Source organism: Xiphophorus couchianus, chromosome 20 (genome assembly GCF_001444195.1).
Source record: "Xiphophorus couchianus chromosome 20, X_couchianus-1.0, whole genome shotgun sequence".
NCBI classification, from domain to species: Eukaryota; Metazoa; Chordata; class Actinopteri; order Cyprinodontiformes; family Poeciliidae; genus Xiphophorus; species Xiphophorus couchianus.
Window position 1 is genome coordinate 22,422,682 of NC_040247.1, and position 24,390 is coordinate 22,447,071.

General features: G+C 39.5%; 1 protein-coding gene across 5 annotated transcripts in view; it reads left to right on the forward strand.

Annotated features, from left to right (window-relative positions):
- The window catches only part of plxna1b (plexin A1b), a 247,573-nt gene that overhangs the window by 188,215 nt on the left and 34,968 nt on the right, over positions 1-24,390 (forward strand). For all 5 annotated transcript variants that reach the window (XM_028001974.1, XM_028001972.1, XM_028001976.1 and 2 more), the window contains 5 exons: positions 1,230-1,420; positions 11,072-11,223; positions 17,123-17,252; positions 17,381-17,517; positions 21,183-21,350. In XM_028001974.1, coding sequence (XP_027857775.1) covers positions 1,230-1,420; positions 11,072-11,223; positions 17,123-17,252; positions 17,381-17,517; positions 21,183-21,350 — 778 coding nt within the window. The remainder of the gene's footprint in view (positions 1-1,229; positions 1,421-11,071; positions 11,224-17,122; positions 17,253-17,380; positions 17,518-21,182; positions 21,351-24,390) is intronic.

Here is a 24,390-nt window from a genome sequence, read left to right on the forward strand (position 1 = left end):
ACAGGAAGAGGTTTGTTTGATTTAGTGCCAGCCAGTGAGGAAAAGAAAGGTGAGATGTTAAACAGGTTACTATACAATTAGGCATACAACGTTTGTGTAAACTCTAATCTGCATATATATGTTATGTTCTGGTTTATAACCCCAAATTGCTCTCCAAACAAAGAGCTATGCGGGTGTTGATTAAACTCATACATGCTCTATGCAACACTGTGGGACAAGACAATGAGATCATGTCTGTTGGATATAATTACTGGTAAAACACTCTTTGTAGGGCTGTCTTTATAATTATTGTGGCTTATGCAGCACAGCAGGGGGAGTATAACATTATCCCCCTGCTGTGAGCTAAAATAACCTCATCACCAGTGTTCGATACGTCCTGTGGATGTACACAGAGTGGATGCACACACATTCAGAGGGAGTGTCATTGTCTGGTTCTGGTTGTTGCTCTTTGAGGGTTGCAGACACAAGTGAGACGCTGAGGGATTCTGGCTTGACATATTCTATATGCTCTAGCTGTTTAATCTTTAATGCTGGTAAAATGGTGATTGCTGCCATTTGGTAGTAATATAAGTCACTTCATGTATTGATCAATCCCTGTTGTCTAAATGTGCCAGCCAAGCTGTTGTTGTCTCACATTTCACATGTTTCTCGAGCTGCTGAGCTGCATCTGATGTCATACGAGTGTGTCTGTAACGTATACCGCGTGTCTGCACAAACAAATTCAGACAGTATCCGCATCAGGCATCAGTGGCTCTGCATTGTGTGTTATCGCTAGTATGAATCTCCTGAGTGCATCCAGAGGGCATCTGCAGGACAAAGATGTTCCCCTACCATCAGGGTTAACATCTGGTGGAGTGTTAGCGATCCTTCTCTATCATAAATACGGTTAGGATCGTGTAATTACAGGGAAATCGTTTAGCTGCCAGTAATTGGAACACGTTTTTTAAAAGCTGCTGCATTACCAGTGGGATTTGGAGTTAAAATTGGGATGAGAGTGAGGTGATCTTTAAGTGAAGGAGTCTTAGCTTTGTCTTATGAAATACATTTTCCTGGAGATCTTGGAATGGTGAAAGTAGTTTGTTTCAAAACACAACCCCCTGTGTTGTTTCTCTTTGCTGTCTTGGCTCATAAAAATTTGAAGAAATTGTTGACAGCGATGTCTTCTCTTGCTCTTGTAGTAGCGGAAAACAATTCAATCGCAACATTTTTCCCGTTCTTCTCATCTTCAGCTCACCTGTATAAGTGCTTTGCGCTACGAGGCAGCTGCGGCAAGTGTTTGAAGGCAAACCCTAGGTTCGAGTGTGGCTGGTGCGTAGGAGATAAGAAGTGCTCCCTCAGACAGGAGTGCACTCCCCCCGAGAACACCTGGATGCATGCTACCACTGGAAACAGCCGCTGCACACACCCAAAGATCACAAAGGTAAGCCCCAATTTCAATAATGCATAATAAGTTGTTGAAAAGGTGTGTATGAAAGATAAATTATATCTGTGATGTTACAGTAACATGGTATTTATTCTTAACATGTAGTCACATTATAAAACAAACAAAAGAAAACAACAGAAGGCAGGTATTTGTTGTCCTTTTATCAAACCTTTTTCTTGCAATGACAGTAATGCCCAGAATTTTTTTTTCTTCTCAGTGAGCTTTATAATTGCAAAAACAAAATCAAATGGGAAAGATTTTCACTGTCACCTGACATCATAACATCACAGCAGGCATGAATACTTCTGTGTAAGCTCCTAATTATATAAACCTGAAGTTGAAGGGAATGTATAATCCTTTTACAACTTGTCTTTTTCAATTCTGTTTTGAGTTGTAGCTCATGAGAGGACAGAATACAGCCAAAAGTTGTTGACGAGTGATGACGTTTCACTTGGAGCAGAAAACTTGATTATCAGTGCATAAAACAATGTCAACCCAAGACCAGACGAAGTGACAGCAGTGTCTCCTGCTTTAATGTGGCATCATAAGGATGAGGAATTTTATGCTGATTTATCCAGTGACAAAGAGGAAGTTCAGAGAAACGTTGCCATCTGCTGCCACCAGAGACTGCCCAACTGTCTGAATATTACATTAGCATTTAAAATGCAAGTTCATAATAATTTGAATATATAGGCCAGCAATTATTTCACTCTGAACAGTCCTTTGCGATATGAATATTGCTCACACTGATATTACAATTTATTGTGCAGCCCTAGTTACCAGTCCAATGGCTCTGTAAACGTTATCAGTGGATGGAAGCAGATGAACATCCCACATTTCTACACATTATCAGCCCTTGTATTACTGTCTGCTGTTTCTTATATTTTGTTTCACCTCAAAAAGTCTCTTCATGCTAATGTTTCCATGTGGTAGATGGAAGAAAAATGTAAATGCTGAAACACAGTTTGTCTTTCACTTAACTGAGAAACTAAAACACCAAAAAAAAAAGTTCATGCTGACATTCAACACTTATGGTGACATTATTGGTCAGGATAGGTACTTGCTTGGATCCATTTGTTTTCCGGTTGAATGAACTGTAATGTTGTCACCCCTCAGGTTTACTTTGTTGAATCCCTTGAAGCCAAGTTTTCAATGTTGTTATAATCCTGGGACAAAATGTGTTCTCTTCACCTATTGCACAAAGCTGACCCACATTTCTTGCAACAAGGATCTTTGCGAAAGGAGGTCACTCTGTCCTCTTTCTTCTGCTGCCCATAAAGTAGCCATTTTTCTATTGTTATATTCTTGCTAGGTCATTTTTGACAGATATCAGTGTGAAGAAACTTTCTCCCAACCCCTCACTTTCAGCTCTCAGATGTTGATCAAGTCACCCAAATATTTGATTTGACCAAAAGGAGTTGAAGTAAGCTCTGCCCAGATTTTTCAGTCTCTGAGTTGTCAGTCAGTCCTTGATAGACTTACTAGTATGTTGTGAGTTGTTGTCATGTTTTAGGCTCCACTTTTTCTTGAGCTTTGATTTTTTTTTTATCACATACTTTGTTTTTTTTTCGGACAATGGTGTCTGAAAGCCATAATTTGCTTTAAAAAGAAAAAAACAATGAATAATTTAAGTTTTATACTTTATTTATACTACACAATATGTGGTTCAGACCAGCACAGACGGGCGAGCATGGAGGGGGTAGTCGACACACACTGACGCTGCGCACACTGACCAGATTATAGATGAGGCACAAAGAGGCAGAAACAGTGGTGATGCTGAAGAGAAAGACGGGAGCAAACCTAAGATGTGTGTTTCTGCTTATTGTTTCCCACTGCGGGTAGCCTGCATGGTTGTATGCTCTTTTGCACACGTGTGCATGATAGGCTGGGGGAGCTGAGGCGTCTAAACACTACAGTGTAACCATCTGTTGCCATCAGCAACCATGGCGGTGGTCCTCGTCTGACTGTGACCTGGGTCACGATGCCCACAGGGCTCACCACTGGTATGGACACACACACACAGCCCAGTGTGAAACTAACTCACCGGTCTGTGAGACATGTCTTGACATTCAGCCCTTTTAGCTACTGTCACTTTTTCCTGTTTTATTTACCTATTATGTTCTTCTTTTAATCAAAACATATTTATAGAACTGAAAAATCAACACATTAGCTGAAATAGATGTTATGTTTAACAGCTGAAAGAAGTGAGAAATGCATAGGTAATATACATAATTTTAGAGGCTTTCTCCTTTCATTAATGGAGACTTGTACTATTATACCCCTTAGTACTTTTGTTGTGCGACAGGCTGTGTTGCTTCGAATCCTTAATGGAGATATTGGATAATTGGAGCAGTGGCACATAGATAAATCCCTGAACTTATGCTCCTTCTCTCTTCATCCTCTCTTCAGTTATCTCTTTGAAACAAGCATACAGAGACGAGGGGCTGTGTCTGTAAGAGAGAGGTGAGGGGGTGGTGGCAGGCAAGCAAGCATGTGCTCCTGCATGCATATGTAGGGCTAAATTTTACCCTCTGGGCAAGATGTTGGTGGCAGTCAAAAAGCTGGCATAGACGAGCTCCAGAATCAGCAGGAGAGAGTCGCTGCTGGTTTCGGAGGGCAGGAGGAGAGACAAAGACAAGCCGAGCTGGGGGAGACACTGGGAAGAGGCATTATCGCCTCACTCCGCCACCGTCCTCTCCACCTATGACATTTACAGTCTGACATTTAATGCCAAAAGAACATCTGCAGATGACAATCTCTCTCTCTTTTCATTCACCGTTTTATTCCGTCAGCCAAAGAGCATCACATCGGCCACAAAAATTCAATACAATTTTGCTTCCTACCAGTCACTTGGCCAAGTACGTTCTCCCCCGCCCCCTTTTTTTAAGCCTCCTCTTTATTTATTTCTGGCAGCTTTGTTTCGTGTTGCACTATGGAAGCTGCTCTGTGGCCTCTAATTTCACTTGGATTGGAGGTTTGCTCAGCGCTTGATCCAGGAAGGAAACGCCACAGAACGTTGAACAAGTGTCGACACAGTTGGCCAGAGACTTGAAAACAGCAAGTAGTGCCTCTGTTTGTTGTGCAACTTCCCATTTGATGTGGCTTGATTGTGGTCAGCTGGGCACCGTTTCCATAACAGCTCCAGCACCTGAGCAGCAGTTAATGTTGGGCATTAAACTCTGATTTTAGAAATGGCAAAAATTAGGACTGTAAGCTGCTGAAGTCCTGATTTAATTTTTGCAGTGTTTCTCTGGCTTTACTCTTTCCACCGAACTCAGACCTGTGTGTGCGTTTACATATACTGTACATGTACAGTTTTTAATTTTTTTATTTTTACATATTGTCACTTTTAGAGCACAACCTCAAGTGTACTTCAATGGATTTTTCTTTTATTGACCAACATAAAGTAGTTTATGATTAAGTAGGTATGTTAGTATTTTAACAATTTGAAATTTGAAAGTGTGCTTTTGTATCCAATCCCCTCCATTCAGATATTAGAAGAATAAGAAGAATTGCAGCAGATTGCCTTCAGATATGTCCTAAATAGTAAATGGAATCCACTTTTTTATATTTGAATCTAATGTTAAATTCAGCTTTCTTGTGAAGACCTCAGTGAATAAACAGCTCCAAAAAGGCAAAATAACACAGCAGATAGGCCAGAGGTGTGAAGAAAGGGTTGGTTATAAAACAATGCCCTGGGCTTTTTAAGTCTTTCATGGCACTGTTCAGTCCATCATCTAAAATAAGGGCAAAACTACAAAAAATATAAATCCACATATATTTTTGTTGGCATCTTATAATAAAATAGACAGAGGTCTGTGTCTGTCAAGTGATAAAATGTGAAAATGTCGAATACTTTTGCATGGCCCTATACGTAACAAAACCCCTCTCACTCACAAGTCGACATTTGGAGCAATAAAACAATCTCCAGCTGGTGTGACCTGTATAAATGTCCTCAAGACCATGTTCAAAGTCGCACACTGTGCCTCTGTGTCCCAGTATTGAGCTGAAATGTCCCCTTACTGGTCCTGGATGCTACCTGGCCCACCATCATCCATCATTTCCTGCTTGCTCCCTCCTTTGGGACAGAAAGAGTATCACAGTGAGCCCTCAGAAACCAATTAAAACGGAGCCGGCCGTGCCAGCGTGGGGGCGGTAATGGTGCATTTTTAGTGCTTCTGCATGTGGTACAGTTTATGCATTCTGTCAGCTTTTGAAAATAAGAAAGTGGATTACGTAAATGATCAGCTTTTTCTGCGGAGAAGTGCAAATGTCATTTATGTGCACATGAAAAAGCCAGTGATTTCTCTACACTGGGCTATTTAGCTCCAAGATTTTCAGCCTTCTCCTCTAATTGTTCTCCTCTGTGCATCTGTACCCCCTCAAGTTTTCCTTTTTTTCCATGTTTTTCCTCTACAAGTCCAATGCTCTTGTCATTTTCCCATCTTTATAGCGACCTCTGTCAACACAGAGATAGTTTCTGCTCCTTTTAGAGGCTTTTATCGACTGGACCGCTTTGATTTGCTGATCGAGTTTTAGTGCTGAGCTTCATTGTTACTGCACAAGCAGACATAAAATGGGCTAGTGGCGGTGTAAATGCTTGCAATTCCTGTCCATAAAGGAACAATTACGGCAAGATGTCAGCTGTTTACTTTTTTTACAATTCTTTCTGGGTCCTCAGAGTTGAGCTAGAATGTTCTAATTGGCCTCGAATGGATTTTGACTTCTGACATAATGTTCTTCACACATCTTCATTGATTATCTTATTAATAATTCACTTAGCCAGCTTGTAAAGGCTGTTATATGTATGTCAGTACCATCATCAGTTTGTTTGTGACTTTTTGTTTTTGTGAGAGGCTTTCACACTGCAGATAACTTCAGAGGCCTTACGCAGCGTGCATATCATCTCTCCATGCCCCCTGCTTTCTTCTCCTGTTCTCCTCCCCCTCCCATAATGAGCAGATGCTATCTGTGCTCTGCTGCTTAGTCAGACACAATGGGCCTGACACAAAGCCTTCAACACAACAGGACAAGGATGCTACAAAGAAGAAAAAAAAGAGGCTCTGAATGGGCGTAAAGCGTTGTGACGGCAAGCGGAGAATAGAGCGAGTGTTTAGGCTGGCGGCTTTTATCAAAAAGGCCTTTTTGTTTCTGCTGTTTAGCTGTTGATGTAGCAGCTCGTGTGTATGTGTGTTTGATAAGCTGCCACTTATTGAGAAAGAGAAGTTGATTAACATATCTGAAGGTTCTGGCTGGGGAACTACTCCGGAGCCTTTAAAAATGCACATTTAGAGCAGAGCAAAAGCTGCAAGTTGGAGGAAAGTTGAAAAGGTTTGAGAGGGAGAAGAGATGCTCATCAGCGTCTGAGCTGGTGCAAGATGGGAAGCAGTTTATTTTTATCTCTGTGGCATTTCAGCTCTGGCCTTCGTGACACTGCGCTTCTATCAGCAGCGTTTGGAGCAGCTGCGTCTTACACTAACCAGCCACAGTTTCCGTAGTTCTATTTGACCGAAGTTTTTTCGTGGAAGGTATCGCACTGAAAAACGTTGCCTTGAAGGACCAGTCTCATTATTATCCAGAAAGGCTCAAACACCTCCAGGAAGTGTTGTTATTAACAGATGTCCACACTATGGTCCAGTTTTACTTTCATCAAGTTTGATTTATTAAATTAATTTCCTATTGTTTAAAAGTATAAGATCCTGAGAATATGACGAGCCTGAGTAAAAATTCCAGAAAATTCACTGTATGTCAAAGTTATCATAAAAATGTAAATAAAACATTATCCAACTGATTCAAATTAAGTTTTTTAGTTATTTCACATATTGGCAAGTTAATTTTTTGTGTTATCTTTTCGGGTTGCCAGCCTGTAGTGGACGATTTAATAGACACACCTGCCAGCTGTAGGTTTAAAAATCTTACCCTTATAAGATTGAGGGGTGGTGTTCCTCTAGGACCCACTACATGACGGGTGGTATTTTTTGTTTGTTTGTTTGTAAAGATTTCCAAACAACCAATTTGTCCTTGTTACAAGCGAGGGGGGGAGTATACAGGTCCTTCTCAAAATATTAGCATATGGTGATAAAGTTCATTATTTTCCATAATGTACTGATAAAAATTGAACGTTCATATATTTTAGATTCATTGCACACTAACTGAAATATTTCAGATCTTTTATTGTCTTAATACGGATGATTTTGGCATACAGCTCATGAAAACCCAAAATTCCTATCTCACAAAATAAGCATATTTCATCCGACCAATAAAAGAAAAGTGTATTTAATACAAAAAAAGTCAACCTTCAAATAATTATGTACAGTTATGCACTCAATACTTGGTCGGGAATCCTTTTGCAGAAATGACTGCTTGAATGCGGCGTGGCATGGAGGCAATCAGCCTGTGGCACTGCTGAGGTGTTATGAAGGCCCAGGATGCTTCGATAGCGGCCTTTAGCTAATCCAGAGTGTTGGGTCTTGCGTTTTTCAACTGTCTCTTCACAATATCCCACAGATTCTCTATGGGGTTCAGGTCAGGAAAGTTGGCAGGCCAATTGAGCACAGTGATACCATGGTCAGTAAACCATTTACCAGTGGTTTTGGCACTGTGAGCAGGTGCCAGGTCGTGCTGAAAAATGAAATCTTCATCTCCATAAAGCTAAAGCATGAAGTGCTCCAAAATCTCCTGATAGCTAGCTGCATTGACCCTGCCCTTGATAAAACACAGTGGACCAACACCAGCAGCTGACATGGCATCCCAGACCATCACTGACTGTGGGTACTTGACACTGGACTTCTGGCATTTTGGCATTTCCTTCTCCCCAGTCTTCCTCCAGACTCTGGCACCTTGATTTCTGAATGACATGCAAAATTTGCTTTCATCCGAAAAAGTACTTTGGGCCACTGAGCAACATTCCAGTGCTGCTTCTCTGTAGCCCAGGTCAGGCGCCTCTGCCGCTGTTTCTGGTTCAAAAGTGGCTTGACCTGGGGAATGCGGCACCTGTAGCACATTTCCTGCACACGCCTGTGCACGGTGGCTCTGGATGTTTCTACTCCACAGGTCCCCCAAGGTCTGGAATCGGTCCTTCTCCACAATCTTCCTCAGTGTCCGGTCACCTCTTCTCGTTGTGCAGCGTTTTCTGCCACACCTTTTCCTTCCCACAGACTTCCCACTGAGGTACCTTGATAAAGCACTCTGGGAACAGCCTATTCCTTCAGAAATATCTTTGTGTCATACCCTCTTGCTTGAGGGTGTCAATGATGGCCTTCTGGACGGCAGTCTTAGCCATGATTGGGGTTTTGAGTGATGAACCAGGCTGGGAGTTTTAAAGGCCTCAGGAATCTTTTGCAGGTGTTCAGAGTTAATTCGTTGTTTCAGATGATTAGGTTCATAGCTCGTTTAGAGACCCTTTTCACGATATGCTAATTTTGTGAGATAGGAATTTTGGGTTTTCATGAGCTGTATGCCAAAATCATCCGTATTAAGACAATAAAAGACCTGAAATATTTCAGTTAGTGTGCAATGAATCTAAAATATATGAATGTTCAATTTTTATCATTACATTATGGAAAATAATGAACTTTATCACAATATGCTAATATTTTGAGAAGGACCTGTATTAGCTTTATTTCAACAGCTGACAAGCAGTATGCAGCACTGTGACTTATACGGGTGGAGCAAACTTTCAAATCCTTTTTGAAAGGATTTTAAAATAATTTTATGAGAGCTAACAAGAGGCATACATTAGCTAGGATATATAGAAATAAATATTTTATTATAAGATATTTAACAAATCTTGTTTATGGCAGGGCTTGGAACTTTAAGTTCTACTTTAAGCAAAGTTCACTCCAAAGGTGGAGCTCAGTCAGTGTAGTGTTGTTGTTGACACGTCTACATCGATGTACTGGTAATCTAAAAATAGCAACAAGTGCTGTAGTGAAATAAAAGGTATGAGGAAGACTACTTAAGACATCCATAGAGGAAATGAATCTTAACAAAAACAAAAAAATATAATCCGTTGGGTTGTAAGAACAAGTTAATGAAAATAATGGCTACTTTCCCTGAAAAACAGTTACCAAACATCAGAACATGGTTAATCTCACCACTGTAATTACAGAACAAACACATTTATTATTATAAGTTTTTGATATGATGCAAGATTTTTTTAAATTGTAAGTTTCACATCTAACATTTAACCGACTAACATCAAGACACCCAACCAGCAGATTCTCCCACATTCCTCGTCCAGCCCCATTCTCCCCCCTCTGTGTTGCTTCAAATGACCCCTCTGCCCTGCCATGCTCTAATCCAATTAGCTTTAGGCCTAATTATGGTAGAAGTGACTGATTACTATTGTCTGCATATAGGGCTGGATGAATAGGAAGTGATTAGCGACCAGGCTGGCGCTTGGTAGCTATTAGCACCTCTGCTCACCTCTCACAGACCTTGAGGGGAAAGAAAGGGGATCCCTAGTTAAAGACTTTGTGAGTGTTAAATGTACAGATCAATCATTTCTGGTTGAGCGAGAGATAGGAGTGAGTCTTAGAGGGATGGGTCCAATATGAGAACTGGCATACTGGGATTGTTTAACTGAACAGAGATGTACATAATAGGACTGATAAAGTAGCACTTCTCGCACAACACACTGACCATATCAACGTTCATCACGCAGCTTAGTAGAGCAATTTAAAAAGCTTTTTAAATCCCTTGAAATTTTTCACATTTTGTGACTTCACAAACCAAATCTTGATCTATTATTATATTAGGATTTTAAAAAAGAACAACACAAAGTGCCCCATCCCCATGCCGCATGTTTTGTACAAACACGTTTTGATGTAATTACAGCATCCCAGTCTTTTACTGCCTGAAACCTTCTTCCAGGATTTTTACTTTGTTTTTCAAGAGGATGGACGGAGCTGAAGGCCAACTGCACCCCCATCTTTATGTTGTTAATGTGTTGCTTTCATGTTCAGAGGTATTTTGCAACCTTTGGAATGATTTTTTTCCCCCATCATCTAACTTAATGTTGTCATTCTCATCTAACGAAAGGGCAGCTTCAGACCCGTCTACCCATGTCCGTTATGTTTGCTGGTTTGTTGTTCTTTGGATGGGCTGTACTTAAAAGTGAATTTCCCCTCTAAGGATTAATAAAGTATTATCCATTCATTCATTGATCAATTAACTCTGACCAGACATCAGTCATTGTTGAAGAAATTAAATCCCAACAGCATCATGCTGCCACCACCATGTTTTATACGGAGGATTATCAGTTCAGACTGACATTCCATACATGTCTTCTCTGGTGTATTTTTACTGTGCTTATTGTAAACACAGCCTCTTCATTAAGTATGTTGATTTTTTAGGGGTGTCAGAGTAAAGGAAATAGTTATTCTTATAAAGGCCCCAGAAGGCCTTATCAGTTTTTCTCCACTTCTCAATTATATATTACTTTGTGTTGCTCTGTGTTATAAAAATGTCCAAATATTTTACAAAATCAAAAATGTGTATGAGAAAATTTAAAAAGTATAAATACTTTTGCAAGAAACTGTTCTGTTTTTGCATTGAGTCATTTAGTCCTTTAAACCAAATTACATGTGTTACACATTAAGTTTCTATGAATTTACTAAATGTCTTATTGTTTTGCCTTTCCGCCAGCTGTACCCGGAGACGGGGCCCAGACAGGGAGGGACCATGCTGACCATCAACGGTGAGAACCTGGGTCTGCAGTTCAAAGACATCATAGGCGGAGTCCGCATCGGGAAGGTGCAGTGCATCCCTCAGGAGGACCAGTTCATCAGCGCTGAGCAGTACGTTGACACCGTCAGATGTCTTCCCATCCATTCACATTACGTCTAAAACGCTTTACTTCCCCTGCTTGTTCTAGTCCCATATCGATGTGACACCGGGCGTTAAGCACAGCAGTCTCTCTCTCAGACACCGTTTCATAAAACCTGTAAAGGTTAAAAGCTGTTTCCTCCTCTCTAACAGAACCAATTCCTTTCAAAGCGCCCCGAGCTGTGCATGGTGCCGCCGCGGCGCTGCAGACGTGCAGTCCATGTGGATGTGACGGCAGATAACAATGAACTTTCATTCCGCAAATAATGACAACAAATCAACTGAGTCATGTTGCCTCCTACGCCGGATTATTATTTTTTTCAACTCTTCTGATTTTAAGATGCACCAAATTAATAGTATTTTAAAATTGGAAGTGGGTGGTTTTCATCCTATGAAATTGCTTTGTAGCTAAACGGTTGGCATGTGAACGCCTCCTCTCATTAAGTTATATTTACTGCTTTCTTGGAAATTCTGAATCACAGCGGGCGTCGAAGATTTAATTTAACTCTCATTTAATAACTGCAGCAGTACATTCTGGGAAGTGCATTATTTGCAACAGCCAGAAAAGTCCCTTCGCTTTATGTTTTGGCACAGTCTGTTTTAATATGACTGAGGTCTTTGTTTTAACTGCGAAAGGTCATTTAATCTGTACAGAGCTTTTTTTTATTTCAGATAGAAGTAATATCATGCGAGTCATGCATTACACTACAGTTGCCATCAGAAAGATAAACAGTGCCCTGTTGTAGCTACTCAGAAATAGCTTGAGCTTCACTGTGTTTTGGAAAATTATTAATAGCCCTTGATTATTGTTCACATGCTGTCACCTTGAAACCACAGGCTTTTATCTGTTAAGTCTGATTTTTTGGGTGGGGGATTTTAGACCAACACAAAGGAGGACAGTCACAACAGCAGTGCTGTTAGGTCACTAATGGGGTAATTAAGGTTTAGTGTTATTGTTCTGACTACACTTTATAAGTGTGATGCTTTCAACCAATGTTCACAACTGAAGAAGCCTCTTGAATGAGAGATGAAATGTCTTCTACCATCTAAATAAGTCCAGTTGCCTTTTAGAACCACCTTTCACTGCATTTATCCATCATCCAGCTTTGTAAAGTTAGAGACTATACTGTGTTTCTGTTACTTTTCTGCTAATAGCCAAAACTGAGTATGATTAGATGGAGGGGGTGTACATTTTTGGGGGTTGTTTTCTTCTGGACTAACTGGGTTTGATCCAGGATTGCCCTGTATTTATTTTGATCCATCTTCTCATCAATTTTGACCAGCATCTCTTTCCCCTACTGACGAAAAGCTTATCTGCAGCATGATTCTGCCACCAACCAACTTTCACTATGAAGACGGTGCTGTTAAGTGTGACGCAAAGTTTTACCTTATCTCCACACTTAGCATTTTGCTTCTCGTGTAACCAGAGCAATTTCTTTGCAAGCTTGTTTGTCTTCCACCAGTAGTTCTTCAAATGTTTATTCTATAATAATATTGAATTACACACAGATGGATTTTATTTAATACGTTTTGAATCCATTTAAAATTTTCGTGACGCGGGTTGGTTATAAACATTGCTATTTGCAAACAATCTGGATTAGTTGTCCTTAGACTTCCATTTTACAATTAAACATTACTCTATGTTGGTCTGTCACATAAAAATAAAACACAAGTTTGTGGTTTTATGTGACAAATTGAGAAAAGATTAATGAGTATGAAAAGTTTGCAAGGAACCCAACAGGAGTTGCAGTCTATCTTATATTGAATTCATTTTTCTTGAAGCAGAGAATAAAAAAATTTGGGACAAGGAAGAAATTTGGGACACTCGTGACGGCTTGAGACGTCTTCGGTATTCACGTCCTTACTATGTAGTTGTCAGCTGACACAAATGTTTCATTTGCTGAGTTTTGCTGCACAGCCCCAGCTGACTTAGTTTTCTGTCTGCCTCCTCACTTTGAAGGAAAGGCAAGAAATGTGACTTTGATGGTTTGACAGTAAAAACAACAGAACGCAGCGCTGCTCTCCCCAGTGACGACAGGTGTCGCCAAAATGGGTAGTGACATGTCAATTGTGATCTATAATTTACGAACTGATTTTGTTTTTCTGTTTATAGCGGTAGATTCAAGAGGAATAAGGGTGAGTTTTTCTCACAGACTGTCTCATTGAAGCTTCATTTAGCCATTAGATCCACCTGATCAGACCGATCTCTGGACTGATCAAGGATTTGGGGAGGGATCATTTTTGTAAAACTGTCCTCATGACACAAAAATAATTCCTAATTCCTTTGTTTTTTAATCAAATGTTTGACATAAAATGTAAAAAAAAAAAAAAGCAGAGTTAGCTACGGAGCTGCCTGTTTCTGTATGGAGTTAAAGTGTTTGTAAAATAAAACCAAAAATAACAAGGGCATGATCTTGTGTTACTTTTTAGATTATTAAATAAATGATAGCAATCAGTATTTCTAACTATAAATTAGGCTGAGCAGTCTATGTCTTGAATCATTATTAGTTATTTATATAACTAATGTAAATAATGCGGCAAAATAAATTTTATTTAGTTCTTCAGTTAATAAAGTATTGACGATGTTTAAAAAAATAAAAACATGACCGACAGGTTAAACTATTCTTAACATATATTAGAAATTATCATGTTTAACTTTGCTGGCTGTGACCATCAGTTTCTTTATGTTTTCTATATAAAGATGTATTTTTTTGTGCTCTTAAGTAGAATTTTCTGAGTTTCCAGTCGAAAATATGACAAAATCCTAATTCCAACTGGGAAGCTCCGAGCTTGTAGACTAACCCTAAGTTTATTTTCTAATATGCCTGCCAAACATGATGATGGTCAATCTACATTGTTTAGTAGTGCTTGTGTATGGACCTCTGCTCCTATATAGAGCTCTGTCAGACATATCTAAAATATCTTTAACATCTTCGTTTTGTACATTAATGTATAAAACAGAGAAAAACATTATTTCGTCCAGGAGGCATGAATGCCGCAAGTCAATGATTCGATGTAATCTGCCGAGTTTTCTCAAAGTACTCTTTGAACTAATTTGAATAATTGAGTTTAAAGTACTGTTTGATAACTAGTATTACTTGGATTGCATGTGTGATTGAATTGACTTTTTTTTGTAAAGTACCTTGACCGACATTTATTGTGAACAGGCGCTATACAAATAAACCAAGTTGAATTATTTTTGGCTTGTAATATTAATAGTAGTGCCTCAATGATTGGCTAATTCCACTGTTTTCCATCTTGCAACCAGTTAATAATTGAGTTAATAATTGAGGTTTGATGCACTTCTCTGCTCTGAGTTTTGTTTTCCAAGTCGAATCAAAGGAAAATACAAGATAAGACCAACTATTAATCTCATTCAAAGGAAAATCCCTAGTCAAATTATCTCAGAAAAACAATACAAAGTGCAAAACAATTAAACAGGCTATGGAAAATAGACTAGAAATACAAAAAGACAAGAATAGACTATGTACATAACTGCATTTTAATACCGGAGGTGATTGTAATAAATGTGAGAGGTTATTTCACAGATCCTTCTTACAGAAGGATAACAGAATATACTTAACAGTTTTCGAACAGTGAGTATGCAAAAAATCTGCATTAATAACATTTTGTACACTGAGGATGTATCAATTTGCCCCTGGAAGAGCTGCCCACAGCCTCCACCGTCTGTAGACTAAATGTGAGACTTCCGAATGATTGCCAACATTTTCTACTCCTGCAGGATTTTGGTGTGATATAACTCCTAAAAATAAAACATTCCAAATTCGCTATATGCTTAATGTCTTGTTTAAAATTAGCCAAAAGTAAGTTCTGCAACTTTTGTGGAATTAGGATCTCAACTTTTACTACTTTCACTTATAATAATACTCGCAAAATTAGTATTATTTCCTCAGTAACAGCATCTATGTCGAAGAGTGTTGTCAGAGTGATGAGCTAGCGGTTAGGTCTAATGTCTCTACTGATCTTAAAATAGAAGATTTTTTTTTTTACCAATTAGGGTTTGCAAAGCATAAAATGATCCAATTTCAGTCACCAGCTGATTACTGGGTACATTTGTAGTTTAACCTTTTCAGCTCTGTGATGCTGCAAATCTGTTACAGCGCTACGCTAAAGATGAGGAGGGCGTGGTAGGCAGTTAGGCTGTCATCCTAATTATAAGTGATGTTAGCCATATGGAGCCATTAGTGGCCTGATTTCACTCGATGTTCCTGTAACCCCATCAGATCTGGAGAGGAGTGTTTAGGACTGACAGCACAGGTCAAAGGTCAGCGTCTTGAAAAAGAGGGGCGGATTAGGTCCTCTGACAGCTTGGTAAAAATGTGAACACATTGTTCTCACTACCGCTCTTCATCCCTTTTGTTCTACCGGCACTTGTTATCCACCTTTCACCTGGTCTCTGTTTCTTTGATTGAATTGAAGGAATTGACTTCACTTTGGGAAAAGCCTGTAGTGAGGAAAAAAGCTATTGGTTTATTAATAGTAATGTGTCACAATATGATAGGTTTCACTCTCTACTATTTTACATTTCAACGTAATAATTTAAATGAGGTACCTTTTAAGTACTTAAGTGCCAGCTCGGTGTAGCCAGCCATCTTCTGTTGCAGCTGAAGCCGCATTTCTAACTGTGAGATGTCCAGCATTTTAATCGCGGCCCCCTGTCATACCAGGAGACCTGGGAATAAATGAAAGGGAAAGTAAAAACAATTGATGCGCGCGGCATCGGAATGTGAAATTCATTGTCGCCGCCGCGCTGTGGTTGCTATGGCCACCTGCAGGGAAGGAAGGAAGCAGCAGAGTTAACAACTTATCCCAGGGTGAGGAAGCTGAGGAGATGTGTAAGATATGAGCACGTTCAATTAATCAGCCTCTCTCTCTTTAATGTTCTTTCTCCTTCTTTTCTGAGCTCTCTTCCTCTCTCTCTGGTTTGCACTCTCGCCCTTTCTCTCTGTCTCATTCGTTCGCTCTGGCTAATTAACAGTCAACTGTGTCTCCAGTGGCTGAAACATGGAAGTTTGTGTGTTTGTGCGTATGGGGTGTGCGTGCGTGTGTGTGTGTGTGTCCCTGCAGGCTGCACCACCACTCTTCTCGTCGCTCGATAATTTCTCCAGTGGATTTTCATTTGGCCAGCCAGCGCCCAGGGCCATGTGCTCTGCTTACGGTTCTACAGTATGAGCTAATGCAGGCTTAGTGTACACAGGAGCAGAGAAATCTCTTCCATTTCAGATGAGATTTTTTATTTTTTTTTTCTGAACATTTGTTGTTTTATGAAGGACACACTGTAGCTACAGGACAGACAGATTTTAGACTCACATCGACGGATTAGGAAAAACTGTTTTTCTGAAGTTCGCTTGAGCGTCTCTTTGTATCTTTCTTCCCCAGCATCTTTTTTTGTTGTAAGTTTTTGTAAAGCGGGGTGTCAACTAAAGCAGTTTCCGTCATGGAAAACTTTCACCTTTCGCTGCTGTCCTTCGCTCCTTATATGTTAAGCCCCGTAACATGCTGCTGTGAAATAGGTAACCCTAAGTAGGAAAGACACTATTATGTGAAAATAAATAATGTCATTAATCTGAATTATGTTAGAGAACCTCCTCTGCCCCTCTTGCATTTCTTTACAGGCCTCTAAGAGTGCTATTTAAAAGTGATGAGTCATTTATTCACTTTTATATATTAGTTATGGTTGCAAATGTTCTTATCAAAATGGACTAACAACAACATACACTGCTGTTCTTTAAGTTTATGAATACTAATTTTACACATATCTATGCATTTCACTTCCACCGACTCTCCACAAACAAAATTGCAGCCTTTAAGAAACCGCTTTAACGCCGCTGTGTTTTCCTTCTCTTCTAGGATAGTGTGTCGACTGCTTGATGCAACGGGTTACAGAGTGCAGGAGGCTCAGGTGGAGGTCTGCGTGGGGGAACAACCCTGCATCAACCCTGACTACAAAACTGTTTCATCAAAGGCCTTCACCTTTGTGGCAAGTGTTTCTAATTTAAAATACACCTATGACAACAGTTTCTACGCTGATTTTGTAACTGCATTTGACAGCCATGTTAAAAGCACAGTGTTATTCCTGACCTGTCTACCCTCCGTCCCCTTCATTAGTCTCCATATTTTTCCCGTGTCCACCCCTCCGCCGGTCCTCTGTCTGGTGGAACAAGGATCACCATCGAAGGCAGCCATCTTAATGCAGGCAGCGCTGTAATTGTGAGGATCGGCCTTCACCAATGCACCTTTGAAAGGTAAAAATAATTATATTTAAAATGCATTTGTTGAGATTTTGTTTTTGAACTGTTGCCAATTGTTGTTTGTTTCACATCACACATTTTGAGATGCTTTACTTTTAGTTGACGTAATATTGTTGCATTTCTAAAGAGAATGTAGTCTATCAATTAAACCTCTTTTTTTATCAACAGTGTTGTACACATATCTTGACTGTTGCAAGATTTTGAAATCAAAAGTAGCTAAAGTTACTGCTGAAACAGGTTTCGGTGTTTTCAAATTGCTTTGGTTGGAGTTAGAGATGCAAGCTGAATTCAACATGTCTCAGCTTAACTTGCCCTGACCAACGACCTTCTGGTTGAAATTTCAATAATCCAAATAGGGAACCGTGTCTAGGCATTAGCAGTTCATGCCAACAGTAATTTATCTATTTATTAGTATCAGCAAAGTGTTTAAAATGACATCTGAGAAACCACAAAGTTGTAAAAACCTATTTTTAAAATTTAAATGTATTTGACTACAATGTGTCTGCTATTCATTCTGGCTCCCAGCGAGAGCAAAATCTTAAGTAGACAACAGAAATTTCAAACGTAGAATAGCAAAGTTGCTATTTCTTTTCTTTTCAAGCTTTCTATCCCTCTCTGTCATCACACATGATGGATTTGGAAATGCTGACGTTCTTTTGGAAATCTTAATTAAAAGACTTGCATTTTCTCAGGAATACACACGCACACTGCTGTTTTAATAATTGTAGCTCTTAGCTGCACTAACTGCTCTAATAGCTCATGTGACATGCTCTCTCACACATACAGTACATTGTGAGGTCACCTCTACTACTAATTCAAAGGGTTAATCCTTTCTTATAGCTCATACAGAGAAATCAAAATTGGCTGAGATTGATACCTGCAAATCAATCGTTTTACCAAAAAATAAATAAAAACTGCTGTCAGATAGTGACCACAAAATTCTGATCAGCAATCTCTAGTTTTTTGGGGGGTTTTTCATGTTTCTTCATAGCCAATAACTAAAGTGTTTGCTTCATCTCTATTGGTTAGATTCGATCCAGCTTCCATTCTCTCCCTTTATTTGAAGTGTGCCATAATTATGTATTGGCAGTTTCTGGTTACTGTTTGTGATTTGCGGCAGGTCTGAGGAATGCAGCGCCTAAGATGATGACCTGCAGGACTGTAATTCACAGCAATTTTGAGAATGATAGTGCAGCATTTTCAGAGGAAACTGATATCACTGTTCAGCTATGTTGTGAAAGGCATAAGTGCGAAACCCTCGTTTTGTCAGAAATATGACTATAATTTCAAAGGAATGATGTGGTTGCGAATGATTGCAGTAACAAATGTAACTTGTGCTGAACCCTAGTCCTTACATATATATATATATATATATTAGAAATAGTTGTTTTGATTATTTAGTTGACTGCTTTAGTTTCATATTTATATTTTTGTGCTTGGCTAAGATGTGCCAGGGTTACACAACAAGATGTAAATTCAGTTATGTGTTACCCATATTTCACAATTTCTTTTTTATTATTTGGCATACCGGTAAGAGAATGTAGTTATACATTTGAAAAAAACTTTTAATCACTCAGAAAATTATTCCTACTGTCTATTTTTAGAGCCAGTTCTTTTTCACATGTGTTTTGAAAGTTGCTTCCTTCTCTGATGCAACAAGTGACGGGTTGAATTAATGAGCTTGGATCCTTCAAGATTTTTTAAGCACATCAAAAGAAAAAGTGGAAGCCAATTTAAAGCTCTGTAGCACATCACCAGAAAGGTGAATATAATAGTCTTGGCCTTTCATTCACTGAGCAGCAATAACCTTTATGGCCAAAGTAATGACCTGGTTGAGTCTATCTTTTTAATGCGTCTTTGTATTCAGTGGGGCCTTTGCTTTAATCAAAGCCTATTTACCCCGAGTCACTCATCCTCTTATCTCCCCGTGCAACCCCCGTTTTCTTTCCTCCTCCTTTTTTCTTCCCATATCCTCTCTTGGCTTCTTTTGTGTGGCAGCAAACCCTGTCAAAAAATACGTTCGCTGCACCACAGGCGCTCTCGACTTCGACGATGTTGTGAAAGTGGTTGTCATGGAAACACAGCACCAGAGGAATGTGGAAAATCTTTTCCATTTCGTCTTCTTCTTCTTTCTTTTTTTTTTTTTAATTGTCCTTCAATTTCATCCCCTGCTCTGTCTCCTCTCGGTCTGAGGACGTCGTCGTTGTTGGAATTGGTCCCTCCCCCGGGAGGCAGCAGCAACATGTCCAACAAAGCCGCCCGATAACCCAGATTTTTGGTCAGTTGCCCAAATCTCGCCCTCGAAAACTGCAAGTTGCAAAGAACGGGCTCCAGGAAATTGTTTTCACACCTCTTCTCCTCCATCTTCCATCTTCAGTTTACTTTCACAGCGGATCTTGAAGGAAGAGTTGTGTATAGATCGGCTTGCTCCCTTCGTGATCAGATTGCTCCAGAACATTGTACAAGCATCTGCAGGAAAACTGAAGGACTTAAAAAGATGATTGAGTCACTTACAGGGCCTTACAAAAGTTTTCATACCCTACTTATACACAAATGCATTCACGCAACTTTTCCATATTTTGTCTTGTTACTATCATAAACTTAAGTGAGTTTTATTTGACCAAATAGTGCATAATTATAATAATTTCAAATTTGCAGAATGAAAAGGATGATTCGACATGATTTTCTAAATTTCAGAAGCAAAAATGAAAATTGCGCAGCATTCATTCAGCATTCTGATTCAATAAATAATAGGGCTACTTTTCACTTCAATCACAGTAGCAGTACGTTTCAGCTGTGCCTCTTCTAGCTTTGCACATATACAAACTGAAAAATGTGCATATTCTTCATTGCAAAACAACTCAGGCTCTATTAGACTGGATGGGGAGATATTTTCAAGTTTCATTACAAATTCTCATTTGGCGTAAGACGTAGTTTTTGTCTGAGTCGTTGTAACATATGAATATGCTTTGGTCTGAACTACTAGAACTGGATTACGCTGGATTTTATTAACAGGTTTTAGTGAAATGGGTCTGATTAATTTAGACGCTGTACCTTTTTAATAAATAAGCCGTGTGCCATTTTCTTTTCTCTGTAATACTGTTAACTCCTTTGTTGGTCTATAGCCAAAGAATTCTCATAAAGTGAAGTGGAGCTTATGGTTATGATGTGGTAAAATGTGTGAAAGTGTTAAAATGCTCTCACAGTAAAGATGTGCAGAATTTTATTCTAGAAGCATATATTCAAGCTCTCATAAAGCCTTTCCCAATGATGCCCAAACTTACTGTTACAAAGTCGTTGCATGAAGTTGCTCAGCTGGCTGTCGCTGGTTGTGTCCGTCAGGGAGAGGGTTACATCACTCTAGGAGACGACCAACTACATCAGCTTTTTCTGATCTGTTAGCCAGAAGAAGCACAGGAGGGAGAGACAACTAAGAACTTCACCACATTGTGGTTTTAGCTCTCAATCAAAGATATTTGCCTTGTGGATCAGTAATTCCCAGCAAAAAGTTGCACGTGCAACTCTGCTATTTTTTGTGTTTCATAAATAATTTATGAGCTATTTTAAAGATACGTTATTTCTTTCCAGTCTGAGTTCTTGGAGCAAAAAGTTGAACCTTCATCTCGTCTCTCCATCCTGTCCTACTTCTTCTCATCCAGGCGGAGCAACAAGGAGATTGTGTGTGTGACGCCGGCGGGGCAGTCCCCGACCCCCACTCCGGTCATGGTGGACATCAACTCTGCAGAGCTGAGGAACCCAGAGGTCAAGTTCAACTACACGGACGATCCCACCATCCTCAAGATCGAGCCTGACTGGAGTATCGCCAGGTACGGCAGCCGCCGCAGCCTTTCTGCAACTCTCCTGGAAATTCACCCTTATGAAATGATTGCCACAGTTTAGAGGAAATTTAAAACAGGTTTGATTGTCGTTAGTAAATGCTGCGATTCAAATGACCCTCTCCAGTTTCCATATGGCTGATGTTGAATAAATTTGCATATTATTTGATATTTTGTTATCTATAATTCACATCTGTACAGTGTTTTCATCTCCGATTCCTCTTGATGTGGTGTCCGTCTGCAGAACACACACAAAAGCCTCAATACATTATTAATCCTTTGAGGTGGTTAGACCTCCGGTTCAAACTCTTCTTTTAAAGGAGCGCAGCCATCCTAACTCAAACACGAACTCTCCGTGAAGCGTGATGAATGTTTTATTTTGCCTGCACATTCCCTGTCTGGTTCTCAAAGAAAAGCAAAGTTTCCCTCTCCATCGTCACCATCATTTCTCTTTCTTAAAGTATGTTATTTATTCTGTTTATGTTTCTAAAGTAAACCTTTGAGAGCAGAACAGGGGTAAAAAGAGGCTCCTGAAGCAGTGCACTGATGAGCTGAAACAGAGATGTGTCTATAAATATTTCTTGACTTATTGAAATCGGCCTGCATAGCCACAGGAAGATTTCCTCTGCAAACTCAAGCTGCCATGGAGAGGGGAAGAAAACCAAAGCTGGAAGCTTTCACATCCTAATGGGCTCTCAAGCATGACCTAGAAACTCCTCTGCTGTTCGGTTCTGAAGGGACACCAACACACTTTCAACTCTCTAGTTATTTTTAAAGTGCTATGTAGTTCCAGGAAGTTCTGCATTTTCTTTAATTCCTTTTAGACTTTCAAAATATTGCAATTGCAGAAGTAAGTATTCAGAGATGTTAAGCAAAAGATAGAAATGTTTATGTTAGTTTCAGAGAGAAACTAATTGGTATCTTGTTGAATAAAGTCCAGATTTGGTGCCGTTCAAAATAGTTCATGTATTTAGAAGTTTTCCCATTTTATTTAGTTGTATTAAAAAAACTTCAATTTATTTTATTGGTATTTTACATAATAGACAAACCATCGGGAAGTAGTGAAGAATTGTAACTTTGAGGGAAAGGAATATGTGAGTTTCAAAATCTTTCCATCAAATGTGCATTACTGTCTCTACAGAAGAAAAGCATCCAGGCACATGATGTCTAGTATGGTTTACCATTTGTATGGTGTGTTAGTGTGATATGCAATGTTGGTTTTCTGCTATGTAAATAATTTGGTATGTAGGCTAAAGAGATTCATTTTTGTTTTCATCTGACCAGAGCTCATTTTTTATGCATTTACTTTGTAATTTAGGTGGCTTGTGGCAAAACTCAAATGAGACTTTCTTATGAAAACTCATAAATTATGCGCTTTTCTTATGAAAAGTGTTTTTTCTTTAAAAAACACTTTTTGTCATCACAGTTGTCCTGTCAACATATTGTCACACCTGAGCTGTGGATCTCTGCAGCACCTCCAGAGTTACCATAGGCCTCTTGGCTGCTTCTTTGGTTAATGTTGTCTTTGCTCGTTTTGTCATTTTCAATGTCTTAGTAGGTTTGCAGTTGTGCTATGCTTCTTCCATTTTCAGGTGTTGGATTAAACGGTGTTCTGTGAGGCGTTCAAAGCTTGGTGTTTTGTTTCATGAACCAAGCATGCTCTAAATGTATCCATAACTAACCTGTCTGTTATGTTCCTGGGTCTCTAACAAATCTCCGAATGCAAAGGCATGCCACAGTTTTTTTTTTTGTTGTTGTTTTTTTTTAAGTAACTTTAAGTCTGTGTAAAATGTGGACAAATTCAATTAATTCCAATCCTTTTGCAAGGCACTTTAGTATTTATCTCAACCCTGACTGCTGTACCAAGTCCCATTTTTCTCACTTCAAACATTGTGTCAAGTGTAGCACTCATCGTCTGCGTTGACACAGGGGGCTGAGGTGAAAATAAAAGCGTTTAAAAACTCTGCAGGGAAACAAACTCTCACATCACAAGAAATGGGTGTGAAAGGATGAGGAGGGAACTGAGGATTGAGAGTTAGAAAGAAGAATAAAGCAAAAGCTACAACCTTGAGGGAAATGACCTCAGTGCTTGATTTGAGTTTGTTGGGTTTTTTTCTTTTACTTTGTGCACCCAGGAGAGGAGGTACATGGTTCACCTGACCAGTCAGGCTTTTTTTTCAGAATGCTGTTTTTGTCACAGTTTCTCCTTTTGGCCACTGTGTATTCCTGGGGAGATGCACTGGCATTTTTTCTTCAGGAAGAAGCATCCTTCAACTGAAAGCACTGACACATGGCTCTGTAGTCATTACACATCATAATGGTGTCTTACTAAAAATTGCATAAAGGTGCGGTTTGTAACATTTATACAAGCATGTTACTTACATATCTGTTAAAACTGTCACTATGTCTTTACAGTGAGTCATATAATCTGTGGGAAAAAAAACCTTCTCCCGGTGCTCTTTTTGCCATCTGCAGAAACACTAAATAGAGGTCAGAAATAACCAATCAGAGCCAGGAGGAGGGACTTGGGGCTGTCAATCATGCGCTAAAACCCTCCTCCGCACAGTGCATACAAGCTTAAGATTGCTGGTTACAACAACCTTACTGGAAAATTGTTTATTTATCTTCATCGGTGGCCTGTGCATTCATGACAAGTTTCAGTGTGGGGGAGGAGCTGCAGTGGAGCAGAGATCAAGGGGAAGGCTGTGAGCAGCGGGTACACCAGAGTGATTAACACTGCTAAGCCCTCCACCTGACTTTGATGTATTTCTGCAGTTGGCTGTGGAACCAAAGAGAGAAGGCAGAGGAACTTGATTTTGTTTAACAGTCCTATTACAACTTTAAAGTAATGCCTACAGGCCTGCACATTCTGGAAGCATCTGGCATTTGTTGCAGGTATTTTCCAGATGTTTGAAAGCCCCTTTTGAAAAATCTGTCATCGATTCTTAGTGAAATATAAACTTTAAAGGGAAGTATAGAATTTTGACAAGTGTTGCCTGTCAGAGTTTTGTTATATTGATACATGTGTGTC